Source organism: Bubalus kerabau, chromosome 7, assembly GCF_029407905.1.
Source record: "Bubalus kerabau isolate K-KA32 ecotype Philippines breed swamp buffalo chromosome 7, PCC_UOA_SB_1v2, whole genome shotgun sequence".
In the NCBI taxonomy this organism is placed as follows: Eukaryota; Metazoa; Chordata; class Mammalia; order Artiodactyla; family Bovidae; genus Bubalus; species Bubalus kerabau.
The window spans coordinates 15,451,281-15,464,075 of NC_073630.1; the positions used below are offsets into that span (position 1 = coordinate 15,451,281).

Consider the following 12,795-nt stretch of genomic DNA (forward strand, 5'->3'; position numbering starts at 1 on the left):
CTAACTTGCTCCCTTGCAATTTCTCTTTTCTAGGAGGAAGCTTCCTGTAATTCCCTCACCACCATCTCCATTGTTCATCATCCTTATCAGGGCAGTCACTCCTGCAAATCTCCCTATCACACAACCCAGAAATCCCAAGGCATTCTTCACTGCCTATCTTCTTTTGCCTCCCGAATGTGTTAGCTCATAGGTTCAGCTGCTTATTTCCAGTTCTTTTGAATTCAAATGTCTCTGCCTCGGTGGAAATCCTTGCCTAGGTACTTATTTTGGAACCAAATTTTAGTCACTTAGTTCTTGTTATATTCTGTGCTTTGAACCTGAATTTCCACCTACTGCATTTCAATATATATATATTTTTTACTTTCCCTACCATGAGAGACAACTCTCTGGAGTCATGCAAACTGCTACATTGAAAGCTTTCTATTAGTTAGTCCTAACTTAATGGACTGAAGCCTTATTTCCTGATTATACCAATAAGAAAGACTAAAGAACATCGACAGTTTACTGTGAAAAGACAATGGCTTATTAGATGCTATATGCATTCCCTTGTATAACCTACATGACAGCTACCTCAATTAGGGGTTATCATCCAACTCCCTAGAAAATGAAACTCGTCCAAGTTATCAGTCGAAGGAGATGGATGTCAGGATTCACATTTCATACCTCAACAGCCTCACTCCAAACTCCATGTTCTTAGATACCAAACAATATTATTTACGATTATAACTTCCATGTCACATAAGTTAATCTGCAACTTTATGAAATTATTCAGTCCCTACCAGCAGCCACCTCTCTCCCCATAACTCTTTCTCTCAATTCCCTCTCTTTTTCCCTCACACACTCACTCTTTTTCAGGCTTCCTCCCTAACTCATTCTCTTTAGTGTTTCTTTTGCTCTGCTAAGCACAGAAGGATATTTTTCTTAAATCATAGTGTCTATGAAGTTTATAATTGGTCTCTTGCTGACAAAACAATAAGTAATAACCTTTCCCTCTTTCTTATAATTACTTTTTTTTTTTGCTTCTTTTCCAACCAAATTTCTCCTGAATAGTCTTGCTTATTCTCAAAGATCTAACCTAATCCTAAACAGTTTTTTCCTTATGAGTGTAATTATAATTGTTATTTATATTTGCATTTTAATATGTGCTTTATACATTTTTGCTGCTTCTACAAAAATGCATTCTCCTCGAAGGCAGGGTAATATTATGGACCTCTAAATACAAACTAAGTCTATCTTCTGTCTTATTCAGACAAAATAATGCAGATTAGTGTGTGTACATGTGCCTGTTTAGAGAAGAGATACAGCAAAAAATTGGATAAGATATAGTTTCAGAATGAGTATATATTTTGTTTTTTATTTAAATTACTTCAAGGCATAGAACAAAACTCATTCTAATATATCACTGAATAACTCCAACTCTTTCTGATAATTTTCATTTCTTGATGACTAGCTATACAACCTGACTATAAAAATCATATGCTGGGATAAATATTGCTACAAAATTTTATCCCTAATTCAATTCCAGGATTTTCATGATGCTGTTTCCTTTCACTTCTAGTCTAACATCCTGTAGCATGCTGGTACACAGTCCATATCCAACATGTGTTATTGGATTGGGTTGAATGTAAACCACCCACAGCTCTCTGTTTAATGGTTCAACATCTTTTCTGCAGCTTTGGAAAAGATAAAATTTTTAAAGCACTGTCATTAATGGGCACTTATAAGCATAAGGAGGGTTAAAAGTGTTTCACCTAAAATATAGAGTTAGACCAGTCACTTCAGGTGCACTTCAGGTAAATAGATTACTAGTAAATTGCAGCCGTTTCTTTAAGTGAAAAAGCTTTTAGATGATTACATAAGCCTTATGAAACTAATTTTATCATCATTGAAGCTCCATGTAATTTTCTCCAAAGTATATTTTACTTCCAAATATATCACTTAAATCTGTGGTGAAATAATCCCAAAACTATGGCTTCCATTTGTTTCCATCAATCTTCTGGAAAACATTGTGATTATGTACATACAAAAAAAAAAACGTTATGCTCCATTTCCAGTACTGACTGAATATCTTGCATCAGACTGATCCTGTCACAAAGGCAGGCAGAGACTGGAGGGGATGTGATCCTTGAAAGAAGGAAACTTGACAAGAAGAGTCACATTTATATGGCTTTCCCCCTATGCATACTTCCAAGTTCATGCACAGCTCAAGACTCCTAGGACTCAAGAAAATTGCAGTTTTATTGGCTTACACTGTCACAGAAAGGAGTTTCTGGGTTGCCAAAACACCTAAAAATTAAGAGGGTGTCTTAGAAACAAGGGGGCTTTCCTGATGACTCAGCAGGTAAAGAATCCACCTACAATGCAGGAGACACAGGAGACACAGGTTTGGTCGCTGGGTCAGGAAGATCCCCTGAAGTAGGAAATGGCAACCTACTTCAGTTTGCCTGCCTGGAAAATTCCATGGACAGGAGCCTGGCAGGCTATAGTCCAGCAAAGAGTCAGACACGACTGAGTGACTAAGCATGCACGCACGCTTACAAAGAAGAAAATCACAGAAGACAGAACCACAAAATCTTCATACAAACTGCCCTCAGATTCTTGGTTGACCCTGAACTGTGTATGCAGGGGGAAGAACCAAGAAAACAGTAGACAGTAACAGCTAGAAGGAAAAAAAAAAAAAGCTCACCATAACTTAACTATCATACATCACAGAATAAATAAAGTTTGGAATTTGAGTCCTGCCAAATTAGAAGGGCTAGGTAAATACATTGGGTATTTCATCAAAGTTCCAGGAAGACGTTGTAGAATTAAAGCTATGTCTCAGGACAAATGCAGCTTCCTTAAACAAGGAATAAAATTTATATGTTGGATTTTATCAAAATAAAAAAGTATTTCTACTTGTCAAAGACACTGTTAAGAAAATTTTAAAACGCAAGCCACCCAACCAAATATTTGTTTTGCATACATATATTTGACCATATATCTCAATATATGAAGAACTACTAAAATCAATAAAAAAACACAACACAATAAAAATTAGCAAAAGACTTGAATGTAACACATAACAATATGCTAAATTAGCATCATTAGTCATCAAAAAATGCAAATGAAAAGCACAATAATTTACATTTCATATCCACTAGAATAGCTAAGAGTACCAAATATTGGCAAGAATGCAGAGCAACTAGAACTTGCAGATCCTGATAGTGTAAAACATGTAGAAACCACTTTGGAAATCTGTTTGACAGTTCCTTGCTGAAATAAACATATACATAGTCCATGACCCAGCAGTTCCAACCCTAGGTATTTGCTAGAATAGATGAAAACATTCATCTGTAATAGACATACAGTCATGTTTACAGCAGCTTTATTTGTAATAGCTCCAAGCTGAAAGCAACCCAACTGTCCAACAGCAGAGAAATAGAAAAACAAATTATGGTCTATTCAAACCACAATATTACACGAAATGATAAACTACTGATACTCAAACCAATGTGGATATATTTTAAAAAGCATTGTGTTTTTCAAAAGAAGCCAGAGACAGAAGAATACAAATGTTTGGTTTCATTTATATGAAACTCAAAAATTGGCAAAAAGTATTCTATTATGATGATAGAAATCAGAACAGTTGTGTCCAGGGGGTGAAGTTTGACTGGAAGAGTGCAAAAAGGATTTCCAGGGTGATGGAAATATTCTGTGTCTTAGTTAGGGTGGTGGATTCACAAGTGTATTTTTTAACCAAAATGCATTGAATTAGGCATTTAAGATTTGTGCTCTTCATAGTACAAGTGGTTGTACTGTGCTGTTTGGATTGGATTTGGATTAAATATAGTGTGATGATGGTTTGTGTTGGATTGAGTGATTTGAATTAAATATAGCATAGCCAGATGATAAGCATTAAAAAGAGTCCATACTGATTCAAAGACGTACCTGACTCACTCCTCTATGTACCTCATACGCTATTTACAATAAGTACATTGGTATCCTGGAACCATATTTATCATTCCTATTCCCTCGGCTTATTTTCTTTCCTCTTTCCTTGCTCTTTTCACTTACTGGTAACTGATCCAATAATTGAGGGCTATTTTTAGCTAAGGCATTCCTGTAACACCGACCCCAAGTGCTGAGGTATTTTGCATGCTGGTAGGTTCCAAACTTCATCTATAAGAAAATTTCTTAATTGAATCTATACAAGATTAAACCAACCAAGATATGAGTTTTACCTTTGTTTTTCAGCCTTCAATGAAACTTCAAAAGCATTCCTTGTAAACTGCTTATTGGAATTTTTCTGTTTCATTTGTTACCAAAATTTGAACTCTTTCTTTGTTCACCTGTCTGTAAATCTTGATGAAGATACAATATTTTTTTTTATCAAGCCACTTTATAGAATTTCATCCCAATTGAGGCAAAAGCTGATTCTCCAGATTCTTTCAAAAAACGTCTATTCTTTTCTGGGTAACCATATCATTACAAATAGGCTGTGATATTATATCCTTATTTTCTTACTGCTGGGCCAAGAAGTTGGTGTGATAGTGAAATGTGACCACTGATCACCATATAAATTCCTTTTTAATGCTTTTCTGTAATGTGTAATAGACTGTGAACTACCATCATCCTAAAATGTCTTCATGTTTCTACAACATGACAAAGTAATAATGTGAAAATTCTGAATTTAGTAATTTAAAATCTGCCATGAGCTGTGAGTGATATCACCCACACCAAGTTTTAATCTAAGAGTTAGTTTACTCATTTTCCACTTCATTTTATAAGGAAATCTTCCCATTTAATTTTTCAAGGAGAATTGTGGCATTCCACTGGCACTTGTTCTTAGTATTAAGAAATAGTAAAATACTGAATTTTCCCCTTAACTCTTATATAAATGCTCCTTCTTAAAGCAATTAATTCAGTTTTGTCTATACAGTGAATCTGGGAAGATACCCTGGAGAAAAGAATGGCAACCCACTTCAGTATTCTTGCCTGGAGAATTCCATGGACAGAGGAGCCTGGCAGGCTGCAGTCCATGGGGTTGCAAAGAGTCAGACACGGCTGAGCGACTAACACACACACACACACACACACACAGTGAGTGTGCCCTCAAGGTGCTTTTGATATACTCAGTAATCATAGTGCATATGAAAGAGCTAATTAGAAACTGAAGGCCATCTATTGTTATATGCCAAAAATGACTGTTCTTCAGACTCCAGAAGGGATAAAATCATACTCTCCCATAGGCGGAAGTATCTTTTAATTCCTGACATCCAGTATTGTACCCTCTAGCCCCATGTGACTATTTAAGTTTAAGTGAATTAAAAATTAAATGGAATTTAAAATTCAGTTTCTTAGTCACATTAACTGCATTACTCAGTAGCCATATGTGGCTAGTTGCTACCATATTGGACAGTACAGATAGAGAACACTGTCAATATTTCAAAGCATTCTATTGGATAGTGCTGATGAGTGTACAGCTATGCAGCTTCACAAAATATGGTTTAACTTAGCAAACTTTACCTTATACTCTTTTATTCTGACAGAGCACTATGATCTGTTTGTATATGGTAGAAATTTTGAGCTCTCACAACTTTCTGGTATTACTTGCTCCTTCCTATCAATGTTGGAGAACTGGAGAATACTGACTGTTGAATAAATGAGGGGTTCCAGGCATGGCAATTGGACTTCCCTGGTGGCTCAGACAATAAAAGCATCTGCCTACAATGCGGGAGACCCGGGTTCGATCCCTGGGTCGGGAAGATCCCCTGGAGAAGGAAATGGCAACCCAGTCCAGTACTCTTGCCTGGAAAATCCCATGGATGGAGGAGCCTGGTGGGCTGCAGTCAATGGGGTTGCAAAGAGTCAGACACGACTGAGCAACTTCACTTTCTTTTTCTTTCTTTCTTTCAATGTATGGTGGTCCAACATGAAAAGACCCAAGTATACTACATAGTGCTAAAGTGCTGTTATGAGAGTACACACAAGCCTGGCAGTCAAGGAGAACATCCAGGAATAAATGACATCTAAACTGATCACCGACTCAATTGACATAAACTTGAGCAAACTCCAGGAGATAGTGGAGGACAGGGAAGCCTGGCGTGCTGCAGTCCATGGGGTCACAAAGAGTCGGACATGACTTACAACAGAACAAGAGCAAACTGATCTCAGCTCCAAAAGGATTAAACGAAAGGTGGGTTTCTCTGGTGGCTCAGAGATTAAAGCGGCTGCCTCCAATGAGGGAGACCCAGGTTCGATCCCTGGGTGGGGAAGATCCCCTGGAGAAAGAAATGGTAACCCACTCCAGTATTTTTGCCTAGAGAATCCCATGGACAGAGGAGCCTGGCAGGCTACAGTCCACGGGGTCGCAAAGAGTCGGACATGACTGAATGACTTCACTTCACTTCAAAGAGGATAGAGGACAGTAGGACAGAGAACGGTGGACAGGAAAACATTCCTTGCCACCACCAATTCCCCCCCATCCTGCTGCACCAAAAAATAAGTAACTAAGAACTAAGGGCAAGAAAGAGCATAAACCATTTAAGAAACTCTATGAAAAATAAAATCAAATTCTGTTAACATAAAAAGTAAACCCAATTGAAGATAAAATTAACTTCTTTACTAAGTAGAGTGAAAAGTGATAATCACTCAGGTGACCCCATGGATTATAGCCTGCCAGACTCCACTGTCCATGGAATTCTCCAGGCTCCTCTGTCCATGGAATTCTCCAGGCAGGCGGGTAGTCATTCTCTTCTCCAGAGGATCTTCCCGACCTAGGGATCAAATTGGTCTTCTGCATTGCAGGCAGATCCTTTATTGTCTGAGCCACCAAGGAAGCCCATGTGATGTTAAACTTATTTTAGGATTTAGTTTATTTTGCAACATCATTTCAAAAAGTAAACTTTCTACTTAACATTCTGTCAGAATTATACACACATAAGCGGAGAAGGCAATGGCACCTCACTCCAGTACTCTTGCCGGGAGAATCCCATGGACAGAGGAGCCTGATAGGCTGCAGTCCATGGCGTCGCTAAGGGTCAGACACAACTGAGCGACTTCACTTTCACTTTTCACTTTCATGCATTGGAGAAGGAAATGGCAACCCACTCCATTGTTCTTGCCTGGAGAATCCCAGGGACGGGGAAAGCCTGGTGGGCTGCCGTCTCTGGGGTCGCACAGAGTCAGACAAAGACTGAAGCGACTTAGCAGCAGCAGCAGCAACAGTAGAAAGAATGGTTGGGGAAGGGAAGTGTAGATGGATAAATGGTTGTTGCTGTTCAGTTGCTAAGTCATGTTCAACTCTTTTTAACCCAATGGTCTGTAGCACACCAGGATCCATGGGGTTCTCCAGGCAAGAATACTAGAATGGGTTGCCATTTCCTTCTCCAGGGGATCTTCCCGGACCAGGGATCAAACCCACATTCCTTGCCTTGGCAAATGGAATCTTTACCACTGAGCCACCAGTGAAGCCCAGATCTTTGGCAAGACTTAGAAATTTTAGCATAAATTTTATGTGTGAGAGGTTTAGATGTTTGTCAGTGGCTCTTCCAGCCTGAGTAGAATTAAATCCATTATTACAGCAAAGCAATTATGAGTATGTAATTATAAATACCCAAGTACTTAAAAATTTATAAATCAACATAATACTCGAAAACTATTATTTTACTATATATATTAACAATGCCATTTAAAAATTCAAAGCATAAAACAAAAATACTTAGGTTTAGTATTTAAGATTTTCTTTAATGTATATCTAAAAATGATGAACTTAACTTCACATAAATAGGATCTCAATAAATCTGACCTTTTTAAAAAATCTTATTTTATTACATATTTAAATTACATATTACTTAATTAATTACATATGTAATTTTCATAAAGGCAGGTAGCTAGGCATGCCATTTTTAGAGTATTGCATGATGCTCAGTTATATCCAACTCTTTGCAACCCCATGAACTGTAGCCCACCACGCTCCCCTATCCATAAGATTTCCCAGGCAAGAATACTGGAGTGGGTTGCCATTTCCTTCGCCAGGGGATCTTCCCAATCGAGGGATCAAACCCTCGTCTCCTGCACTGGCAGGCAGATTCTTTACCAATGAGCCACCTGGGAAGCCCATTTTATAGCATTAGTTTTACTTTTACTTTTCAATTTGTCTTTCTGCCCTTCTCCTCTCCTTTACCTCCACTTACATTTTTTATTCTCAAAAAGTAACCAGTGGTAAACATTGTGTTCTTCCATACTTTCTCTAAGCATTTCCAATAATACAATAACACACACGCACACACATATATATATCCACATATTTATATAATTAAAAGTAGGATTACATAATAAATTATTTCTTCACCTTGCCTTTTCTCGTTCTGCAAATTCATCAAAAAAAGAGCACCTTGTATTGCTCTAATAGATTCTTTTTAATGTTTCCATAATGTTTTATGACAAGAATACATCATTTTTCCATGGCTGATAAGCATTACAGCTGTTTCCAATTTGCTGCCACAATAAACAATGATACACTGAATATACCTATATGTTAATCTGAAATTTTTATTTCTCTTGGATACATTCTTGGGAATGGAACTGATGGGCCAATAGTCATCTGTATTATCTTCCTTGTTTTTTCTTTTAACCATCTTTCTTTTAACCCACTCCCCCCAGCCCTACCTGATGACTGAAGATCATTAAAAGTCTACAATCTATATTTTCCTTAATTTGAATAGATGTTACTTTTGACAAAGGCTATAACATTTTCCATTTCCACTAGTGATGTGTTAAAATATACTTTTCAATGCATCTCCACCAGCAATATACATCTGTAAAATGTTGCCAAATCAATTGATATAAAGTACTAGCCTTTATTATCTTATTTTCTTTTGCACTTGCTTATCTACTCACAAAGTTGTGTCTTTTTTATATGCTTGTTGGACATTTATAGCTGTTCCATTTTGAATTGCCTCTTCAGATGTTTTATCTATATTTCTCTTGCTTTTCCTGTTCTTCGCTAGAATAAAGGATGCTTATTTAGAGAAGCACCTGTATATTCATAAGTATTAACTGTGTCCCCTGTGTTCTACTTTTTTTTTTTGCAAATCTATTTTCAATCTATGTATATGTGTCTTTGACATACAACAGTGTTTACAAAATATTTTGTATTAAAAAGTATGTTTAACATATATTTCTTGGATTTCATATCACATGGTTAAAAAGTCCTTCCTCACTTATGTTGTATATTCTCCTCTGGTTTTTTTGCAGGGCTTTTGTTATTTTATTTTGAACTATTTAGTACAAATGGAAAATATTTTTATTTCAAGTTAAAAAAAGTTATGATTTGATTCTCTTCCAAACAGATATTTTATTATGCCAATAACATTCATTAATATGTTGACCAACATGTTAGAAATACAACCCAGAACACAGCTATACCAGACAAAAATTCTTTATAATTTAATGTGTGATAAATTAGTATGTGTTATTACTTTAACATAAAACATAAATAGGAATTTATTGATATTGTATATATTTAAATTATGTGTTAGTCTATATGATTCATCTCATCACAGAATGCTATTAGTGAAACAAGGCAATAATAAGGTTAGTTAACTGTCAGAGTAGTAACTGATAGTGGTACAAATAATAAAAGTGCCAAAAGTACAGCAACATTTTAGTAAGGTGTCTTTTTGTCCTCTGATAAAGTTATTTTTACTCTTTTTAAACTCTGTGTTAGATATTTAAATTTTATAGGCTATATTGAAGACATATAAATATAAAACTTTTTCAAAAGGGGACATGGATAAAATAGGACTAATTTAACAGACGAGAACTGTATTTAATAATAGATAAGAGACATGTTTCTTTCTGTCCCATAATATGGTAGGATAATTTTACTGTTTCCTTTTTCAATAATTCTTCTCTGATGTGCCTGCAATCTGCAGAACATCCTTCTTGTCTTTTATATAGTGATAAAACTGAAAATAGTCAAACATCAAATTTACTTTGACTTGAAACTTTGCTCTTATCAAGCCCTTGTAACACTGATTCTAGTATCATTCCTATGGGATGACATCAAGCTCAATATGCTCTTAGAAGAAGTATTTGGGCAAGAAATAGTTAGGAGTTTACTTATTATCAATAGCAGGTATTTCAATGTGTAGGAATTTGTTTCCCACTCTCCAAAAAGATACACATACATTTTTTTGTTTGTTTTATTGGAGCATAATTGCTTTACAATGTTGTGTTAGCTTCTTCCATACAACAAAGTGAGTCAGCTACACGTGTACATATATCCCCACCGTCTTGAGCCTCCCTTCTAGCCCAACCACTGTATCAGCCCTCTACATGGTCACAGAGCGCCACGCTGAGCTCCCTGTGCTCTACAGCAGGCGCCCACTCACCATGTATTTCACACGTGGTAAGATGGCTAGATGGCATCACTGACCCAATGGACGTGAGTCTGAGTGAACTCCGGGAGTTGGTGATGGACAGGGAGGCCTGGCGTGCTGTGATTCATGGGGTCGCAAAGAGTCGGACACGACTGAGCGACTGAACTGAACTGAACTGAGTGCATAATTGTCAGTGCCACTCTCTCAATTCGTCCCCCGTCCCCTTCCCACTCTGTGTCCACATGTCTGTGCCCATACACTTTGATTCTACAAGCTTGTTTTTAAAGGTTTGTCTTGTGTCAATCATAGTTCTGCACCTATAAATTCATCATATAAGCTAGTATGTCCAAGATGTCCATCATTTTTAAAGACTCTAAGGCGCATTGTATGTCCTCATAAGTTAATGCTTGCTTTCTTAGGAAAATGGTTTTAAAACAGAGATAATTTGAATTTGAGAAATCAATACTGGAATCTAAAGAAGTTACAGTTTTAGTAAAGAAATTGAGTAAGTCCCGTCTAACTCAGTTTCCTTTTATGGTGACTTTTTTGGGAGAGGGAAGTTAGAGTAGTCTTGGGAGGAAATAGAGTAGTCTTATTTCAAAAAAAAGTGTTATTTTTTTGCCATGAGATTTTTGTCATAATCTACACATAAAATTGAAAACTAAGTTGCGTTCAGTTCATCCTTTCCCAGGTATCCCATGGTTTCTCAAAATCATCAAACAAGTTTGGAAAAACAGCATATAAAGTTCTGTTTACTGTAATCATTTTCCCCACTGACATCCTCAGTGTGTTTCCAAATTAATGAAAGACATTCTTCTTGTCCCACACTTTGAAAATGTGATTTTAAGGTAATCCACATTCTCACCTTTAATAGCTCTCTTTTAGGCATATGTTTATGGAGGCCATGTCCTTCCACTTCTATTAAATAAAAACTATCATTAAGTGTCTCTTCACATTTTGAGGAAGCAAAAAGAACCAAAATGTTTCATTATGAAAGCTTCAATATCACCTGTCAGCAAATCTTGACCATTTTTTATAGTGTTGCTTACAAAGTATATAGAACATTTTGCAGATAAGATCTTTTCACTTTCCTTAATAAGAAGTTTATCCACTGAATAGAATTTGCCAAAATTTTCATTTGATGTATTAACATAATTTGCAGAAAGATGATTAAAGTCTCTGTATTTGGACAAGGTATCAGTAGATTCTAGTTTTGTGCTTTATGTAGCTTAGTAAAATCTTCACAGAAATCAAGAATATGATTTGACACTATCTTTTTAAAATTAAAGTCTCTAAGAACAAGAGGGATCATTTTTCATTGCCATTGGGTGACATAGAGTTTTCTTGTAAAAAATGTGATCAGTCAGGTAAAATCTGAAAGAATTAGCTCTACACTGTAAAGAACCAACTCATCCATTATCAACATTTCCTGCTTTTGTTTTCCCGTAGTACATTCACGTGAAACCTCAGAATTGGGAAAAATAGCTTTACTTGGTTTCATAGAGCTATCAGGGGAGCAATTCAATGAAGTATGTTTCTTCATGCGGTGTGCCCAAACCAATTCAGCAGCTGCTATTTTCAACTGAACATTGGTGTCTTTGGGGAGAAACAAAAACTTTTGATCGATTTAGAAATATTGCATGTCTCATCCCCAACTTGTGAAATTCACTCTCCCCGTTGTGTGCCTTCACATTTCCTTTTCCATCGTAATTAATTCCAAGTGCTTTTCTGCATATTACATAGTAGTGTGCTGTTTTATTTACCTCCCTAATTCAGTTACTTGTGTCCTGCCCTCTGTAATAAGACAGCCTAGTCAGTTAGGCTTCTTTTCCATTGATGTTTGGGGTCAGGTGGGATTAGTATTACAATCGTTCTCATTTTCATCATCTGAGCTCTTAAAAAAATGATCACAGGATTCACAATGTTAAAAATATTAGCATCATCTTGATAATACCAAGAATAACAAGTCAATCCACAGGTGAAGGACTGTTAACACTCATGATTAAAATGCACTTAAATTGCACACTTAAGTCTTAGTATTCACATTGATACAAGATTGGTGATTCATTATTATGAATAGCAAGTTGCAAGCATCCACAGTTGGGGGGAAATAGTTACAGCAACTACAGAAGGCAAATAATGTCTGTCATATTCATCTGCTACAATCATAGTAGTTTGCAACCCCTATCTTTTAAGCTGCTGTATGGATTTTGTACTTTCCCCCAAATCTCCTGTACTCACTACCAAAAGCCTGGACTCTTTATCTCCCAAGATGGCTTGCCTTGACTTAGAACTTTCGTTGCTACAACTCAAGCGTCTCAGGTGATCTGGGACAGTTGTCACTAGTTAACCCATTTGAGCTTGCAGGACGTTTATGAGCAGTTTCTCTTTCCATTCATCTGGTCCGTTTTTTGGTTGAAAAATTGAG

At 36.6% G+C, this 12,795-nt stretch overlaps 1 protein-coding gene across 3 annotated transcripts in view; it reads left to right on the forward strand.

Moving 5' to 3' along the window:
- Positions 1-12,795, forward strand: part of GRID2 (glutamate ionotropic receptor delta type subunit 2) — a 640,427-nt gene that overhangs the window by 509,815 nt on the left and 117,817 nt on the right. The window contains exon 11 of one of the 3 annotated variants that reach the window (XM_055587661.1): positions 34-2,002. The exons of the other annotated variants lie outside the window; for them this stretch is intronic. Within the exon in view, the coding sequence (XP_055443636.1) occupies positions 34-183 (150 nt within the window). The 3' untranslated portion in view covers positions 184-2,002. Of the gene's footprint in view, positions 1-33; positions 2,003-12,795 lie in introns of those variants that run through there. 3 annotated transcript variants of the gene reach the window in all.